This window comes from Mobula hypostoma, chromosome 24 (assembly GCF_963921235.1).
Source record: "Mobula hypostoma chromosome 24, sMobHyp1.1, whole genome shotgun sequence".
Classification (NCBI taxonomy): Eukaryota; Metazoa; Chordata; class Chondrichthyes; order Myliobatiformes; family Myliobatidae; genus Mobula; species Mobula hypostoma.
Window position 1 is genome coordinate 47,315,179 of NC_086120.1, and position 7,300 is coordinate 47,322,478.

At 41.3% G+C, this 7,300-nt stretch overlaps 1 protein-coding gene across 1 annotated transcript in view; it reads left to right on the forward strand.

Moving 5' to 3' along the window:
- The window catches only part of LOC134337496 (unconventional myosin-Va-like), a 175,412-nt gene extending 168,325 nt beyond the window's left edge, over positions 1-7,087 (forward strand). The window contains exons 36-37 of the mRNA XM_063032562.1: positions 2,113-2,193; positions 6,276-7,087. Coding sequence (XP_062888632.1) covers positions 2,113-2,193; positions 6,276-6,428 — 234 coding nt within the window. The 3' untranslated portion in view covers positions 6,429-7,087. The remainder of the gene's footprint in view (positions 1-2,112; positions 2,194-6,275) is intronic.
- The last annotated feature ends 213 nt before the right edge of the window (positions 7,088-7,300 follow it).

The following is a 7,300-nucleotide window of genomic DNA, read 5'->3' on the forward strand; positions in this document are numbered from 1 at the left end:
CTGTACCACCTTCCTGATGGCGGCAGCAGCAAGAAGAGAGCATGGCCTGGACGGTGAGGTCCCTGATGACAGATGCTGTTTTCCTGTGACAATTCTCCATGTAGGTGTGCTCAATGGTGGGGAGGGCTTTACCTGTGATGGACTAGGCTGTATCCACTACTTTTTGTGAAAAGATGCAACCAGATAAATTGGATTAAAACTATTTGGATAAAATGGTTTTGAATGTGCATTAAATATTTTGGAAAATAATTTAAACATACAATCTGAAACTTGTTTATACATAGCATATTATTGCACAATACAGGCCATTCAGCCCACAATGTTGTGCTGACCTTCTAGCTTAAGAGCAATCTCATATTCCCTGTCACGTAGCCCTCCATTTCTTAATCCATGATAGAAAGCTATGATAGAGTTTCTTAAATGCCTATAGTGTATCTGCCTCTATCATCATCCTTGGCAGTGTGTTCCACACTCCCACCACTTCCTGTGTAAAGAACTTAACGCTGACATTTCTACCCCCCACCCATCCTTTCTAATCACCTTAAAATTGTGTCACATGTTGTAACCATTTCAGTCTGGGACAAAGTCTCTGTGTAGCTTCGGATGAACAAATGACTTTGCAGCTTTGGTTCTTGCGTTACTTCTCTGTGGGTGATTCCCATGATTTTGGAACAAATCCCATTGCTGTGATTCATGAGGTTGAAGGGATGTTTGGATTTGAACCAGATGGACTGTGAGGCTATTTTTGCCTAATAGCATCACCATTTCCTGTAGATGGAATCTTAGACTTTAGTGGTTAGGACGATTTGCAAGTGAGAGAGAAAAATTGGAAGCTTGAGAATAACAATAAAATAAATTATCTCCCAGGCTTTCAATTCTTCAGCAAAGTAGTAGCTCCCAAACTATCTTTTTTTTTGAAGAATGATAAGATTTCATTAAAACATATTGAATATTTAAAGTTCTAGATAGAGTGGAGGTGGAGAGCTTGTTTTCTACAGTGGGGGAGTCCAGAACCAGAGGGCACAGCCTCAGAATACAATATTGTTCCTTTAGAACAGAAATGGGGAGCAATTTCTTTAACCAGAGGGAACTCATTGCTACACATAGCAATGTGGGCCAAGTCATTGAGTATGTTTAAAATAGAAATTGAAAGGTTCGTGATTAGTTGGGGTGTCAAAGGTTACGTGGAGAGGACAGGAGAGTGCGGTTGAAGGAAATAATAAAACAGCAATGTCTCGTAGTCCGAAACCATTTGGAGAAATGGGCTGTTCCCATATCCATGGTAACTTGAGTGGAGTAGACAGTTCATGATGCTGTGAGATATGTATTGCAGGTGAAACTTGGTTTCCCATCTCAGCAAAAGAGTTCTGGAATCTCAAGCACTTCTCAAACTGCTAAGAGAAAGGCCAAGGATGGCAGTCTACCAAGTTTTGAACATTATTTGGTGGCCCAAGTTGAAGGTGTCTTTGTCAGAAGTGAGACTTCACTTTGTGGTTTGCCTCCACATAGCCATTACACAAAGCAAGGCACCAATTTACACACCTGTGCTCCGGAAAGCTTGGGAAATCCTGCACTGGGTAGTGTTTGTCAATCTTCCTGCTTTGCTGCACCCACTGCAGGACTGGCATGGTGTTTATACTGATGTACTCTGTACGTCAGAGCTACCATCAAACACTACAGCACAGAAACAGGCCCTTTGGCCCATCTAGTCTATGCCAAACTATTGTGCTGACTAGCCCATTAACCTGGACCATAGCCCTCCATTCCCCTCCCATCTGTGCACCTGTCCAGCTTCCTCTTAAATGTTGAAATTGACCCCACATCCAACACTGTGCTGGCAGCTTGTTCCACACTCTCAATGCCCTCTGAAGAAATTCCCCCTCAGATTCCTCTTAAATGTTTCAGCTTTCACACTTAACCCATGACCTCTAGTTGTAGTCTCAGTGTTGAAGTAAAGTTTCCAAGTCGTGCTCATGGGCCCCGAACTCTTTAAAGACTTGTGGAAGCTCTTGCAGAGTTTCCCATGTGAGATGTATTCAATAAATATGCATTTGGTTTTGCTTTGATACCTTCATCCTTACTTTTACTCCTTTACATTTCAACTTGAAACAGATTGTGAAGATTTTGACCCTTTATACACCTATGAATGAGTTTGAGGAGCGTGTGACTGTAACGTTTATAAAGACCATTCAGGTTGGTTTATTGCATTTATCTTGTTCAACAAGAAATCTTCATTTTTCTTGATTTGTGCAGCTAGCTCGATTCAGAAATTGTATTTGGATCATTTGGGTGCTTATTTATTTTTTGAGAGACAGCCCAGAATAAGCCCTTTGAGCTGTGCCGTCCAGCAACCCCTCCCCAATTTAACCCGAACTTAATCACGGGACAATTTACAATGACCAATTAACCTACTACCCAGTATGTCTTTGGACTATGGGTGGAAACTGGAGCACCCAGAGGAAACCCACACGATCACAGGGAGAACGTACAAACTCCTTACAAGGTAGTACCAGGAAGGAATTGGATTGTTTATAACACAAATTCCTTTTAAAATGAGATAGTCGAAGGACTGGCATTGGGGACTGAGGATTTTGGGGAGCAGAAGTGAAGTTTTCTTTGGGCAATTAGTGCTTTTGCTGGTAACAGTGAATTTTATCCCTCTACTTGCTGCTCTTTAAAGGCGAAGATGTCCCGCAAATGGAAAAATTATCTTTATTCCAGCAAGTGCTGACTGCTGTAAAAGAAATTTCTGGAAATTTTATTTATTTTAAGCAATTAGTATTTCATGGAGCAACAGTCAGACGGTGTATACATCTTTTGCAAACCCTTCAGTAGTTGCATAGACACCTGAAGAGCAGACTGTCTGTTGGATGGAAGTGACCAACAACTCTGACAGAGGCAGATGCCAAGTTTTTAAGCTCACCAGTGGGAGGTGGTGCTTTAGCACTGCTGGCCCACCACCTCGAGGGGGTCTTGATCATAAGCGGGCCGAAACTCCTGAAGACAGGTGGCAGATCAACTGATGATCCCACTGGTGATAGCACAGGACAGTTAACATCTTAGTCCACGTGTATTTTTTAACTCTAAATTCTGCAGATGTTCACATCTGTTATTTATCTTTCAATAGTGGACTCTCATGAAATGTAATTGGGTTCTATCTATGAAACAAGATGGTTGGCAGGAGGGGGGATATTACGAAGCCCTTGCATTTGAATGGAGCAGACATAACAGTGAAAATATACTTTATATCTTGATCAACCAAACTTCCAAATACTTCATAACTGCTTACCTCACCAATCTCATTCCTAGAAAGTTTATTCATTTGTACATGTCTGTTTTTCTTTAAAGATTAAAGATCCAAAGATTAGATTTGTTACATGTACATTGAAGCAGACAGTATGAGGATTGTGTTGAGACAGCTTGCAAGAGTCACCTCGCCTTTGGTGTCAACATAGCGTGCTCACAACTTACTAACCGTAACCTGTGTGTCTTTGGAATGTGGAAATCCGAGTATCCGGAGGAAACTCTCAGTGTCACAGGGAGAATTCATTACCAACAGTGGTGGAAATCGAACCCCATTATAGGTGATCGCTGGTGCTATAAAACGGTTGCAGAAACCGCCATGCTACTGTGCACCACCAAGCTGTCGTATAAAGTCCAGTTAATTTTTTTTTGTTTCAGTACAATTGGGTGTTTGTCACTGAGATTCAAGATTGTTTAATATCATTTCCAGTATGCAGGTGTAAAGAGATGAAATATTCATTACTGCGGATCACAAAAGAACGCAATTATAGGTTTATATTTATAGGTTGCATGGATGAACTACAACAATTGTTCATCCCAGTTTGGCGAAAGAATAAATCAAGGAAGGTAGTGCACCCGTGGCTGACAAGAGAAATTAGGGATAGTATCAATTCCAAAGAAGTAGCATACAAATTAGCCAGAGAAAGTGGCTCACCTGAGGACTGGGAGAAATTCAGAGTTCAGCAGAGGAGGACAAAGGGCTTAATTAGGAAGGGGAAAAAAGATTATGAGAGAAAACTGGCAGAGAACATAAAAACGGACTGTAAAAGCTTTTATAGATATGTAAAAAGGAAAAGACTGGTAAAGACAAATGTAGGTCCCCTGCAGACAGAAACAGGTGAATTGATTATGGGGAGCAAGGACATGGCAGACCAATTGAATAATTACTTTGGTTCTGTCTTCACTAAGGAGGACATAAATAATCTTCCAGAAATAGTAAGGGACAGAGGGTCCAGTGAGATGGAGGAACTGAGTGAAATACATGTTAGTAGGGAAGTGGTGTTAGGTAAATTGAAGGGATTGAAGGCAGATAAATCCCCAGGGCCAGATGGTCTGCATCCTAGAGTGCTTAAGGAAGTAGCCCAAGAAATAGTGGATACATTAGTGATAATTTTTCAAAACTCGTTAGATTCTGGACTAGTTCCTGAGGATTGGAGGGTGGCTAATGTAACCCCAATTTTTAAAAAAGGAGGGAGAGAGAAACCGGGGAATTATAGACCGGTTAGCCTAACGTCGGTGGTGGGGAAACTGCTGGAGTCAGTTATCAAGGATGTGATAACAGCACATTTGGAAAGCGGAGAAATGATCGGACAAAGTCAGCATGGATTTGTGAAAGGAAAATCATGTCTGACGAATCTCATAGAATTTTTTGAGGATGTAACTAGTAGAGTGGATAGGGGAGAACCAGTGGATGTGGTATATTTGGATTTTCAAAAGGCTTTTGACAAGGTCCCACATAGGAGATTAGTGTGCAAACTTAAAGCACACGGTATTGGGGGTAAGGTATTGGTGTGGGTGGAGAATTGGTTAGCAGACAGGAAGCAAAGAGTGGGAATAAACGGGACCTTTTCAGAATGGCAGGCGGTGACTAGTGGGGTACCGCAAGGCTCAGTGCTGGGACCCCAGTTGTTTACAATATATATTAATGACTTGGATGAGGGAATTAAATGCAGCATCTCCAAGTTTGCGGATGACATGAAGCTTGGCGGCAGTGTTAGCAGTGAGGAGGATGCTAAGAGGATGCAGGGTGACTTGGATAGGTTGGGTGAGTGGGCAAACTCATGGCAGATGCAATTTAATGTGGATAAATGTGAAGTTATCCACTTTAGTGGCAAAAATAAGAAAACAGATTATTATCTGAATGGTGGCCGATTAGGAAAAGGGGAGGTGCAACGAGACCTGGGTGTCATTATACACCAGTCATTGAAAGTGGGCATGCAGGTACAGCAGGTGGTGAAAAAGGCGAATGGTATGCTGGCATTTATAGCGAGAGGATTCGAGTACAGGAGCAGGGAGGTACTACTGCAGTTGTACAAGGCCTTGGTGAGACCACACCTGGAGTATTGTGTGCAGTTTTGGTCCCCTAATCTGAGGAAAGACATCTTTGCCATAGAGGGAGTACAAAGAAGGTTCACTAGATTGATTCCTGGGATGGCAGGACTTTCATATGAAGAAAGACTGGATGAACTGGGCTTGTACTCGTTGGAATTTAGAAGATTGAGGGGGGATCTGATTGAAACGTATAAGATCCTAAAGGGATTGGACAGGCTAGATGCAGGAAGATTGTTCCCGATGTTGGGGAAGTCCAGAACGAGGGGTCACAGTTTGAGGATAGAGGGGAAGCCTTTTAGGACCGAGATTAGGAAAAACTTCTTCACACAGAGAGTGGTGAATCTGTGGAATTCTCTGCCACAGCAAACTGTTGAGGCCAGTTCATTGGCTATGTTTAAGAGGGAGTTAGATATGGCCCTTGTGGCTACAGGGGTCAGGGGGTATGGAGGGAAGGCTGGGGCGGAGTTCTGAGTTGGATGATCAGCCATGATCATAATAAATGGCGGTGCAGGCTCGAAGGGCCGAATGGCCTACTCCTGCACCTATTTTCTATGTTTCTATGTTTCTAATAAGATAAAGAACTCAATAATTAAAATACGATAAATATAAATACATAAGATAGTTTGTATACATTGGTTGTTTGTCCTTAAAGTGACGCTAGGCGTAGGAGTGTCTGTACATAAGGTGACTCTGATAGGAACTGATAAAATAGCGCTGATTGGGGGTGTGGAAAGGTGTTGTTCAGCTTTACTGCTTGGGGAAAGTAACTGCTTTTGAGCCTGCCTGGTGTGGATGCTACGTAGCCTCCTCAATGAGAGTGAGAGTCCATGAGCCGGGTGGCTGGGATCCTTCATGATGTTACTGACACTGACTGAGATTGAAAATTGGCCATTTACTTTCACTACATTTGTCTTCCCCAGAATCGATTGGTGGACAGAAGTCCAAGTCGGCAGCTGTTGATGGATCTGAAGCATGTGTTTGCTGTAAACTTTCCTATTATTCCTTCTCCCATGAATCTGGAGGAGATTAGAATCCCTGAGGTCTTGCAGCTAGACTTCCTCAAGAGAACCTGAACATGTATCTGGATGACAAGTTCAGTGGAAGCCTATTTATAACTGCCGAGGGTTATGTTGGGAAAATTACATATTTTTGCACTAATTGTGATTATATGCAAGTCGTGTATCCAAAATATTTAATTGAATAGTTCAGTCCATTTCAGCAAAAGATATTTTAAATAAATTCAACTGACAATTTTTGACTTAATTGTAGATACAGAGGTACATAATTTGTTTGGTAATTAGATCAGGCTTCTGGAACTGTTTAAACATGGATTCAGCACTTTAGATAATTAATATGCATTCCTTAACCTTTTGCACAGGTGTTCAGTGTGGCTGCACCTCAAATCTGCAAGCGAACATGGAATTGGGTGGTTAACAATCAGTTATTTTATTTTCATTTTTAGAGTCTTTTTATGGCATCTTCACTTGTGGAACTGGGCATTTGAGTTGGTGTGTCACTAGTTTTACTCTTACACAGTTCCCTAGATCCTAAACAGCAGGTGGCTTCACCATAGAAGAAATAACCTCATTGAAACAGGAATGACTTTGGGATGGTTCTCATGTTCATAACTATTTGTTGCAAACTTATTATTAACATTTTAATTACTAAGAGGTTGTAATATTGGAAGAGGTTTTTTGCACAAATGTAAATGTGAAAATATATTTAATGTGGAATTTATTGCATCCTTTCATTAAAGAGAAAAACAACATCAACTGTCTAAGGCTAAAATTCAGACCAAGTTGGTTCAAATTGTACTAATTTTGTAATGTGTGTATAATTGGTCCTAATTGCCAGGGTTCATCGTGCATGTCTAGTATCAGATTGTTCTATTTAATTACAGTAGATTCTGGTTAAATGGTCCATTGGTTAATTGGAATAGCTGCTT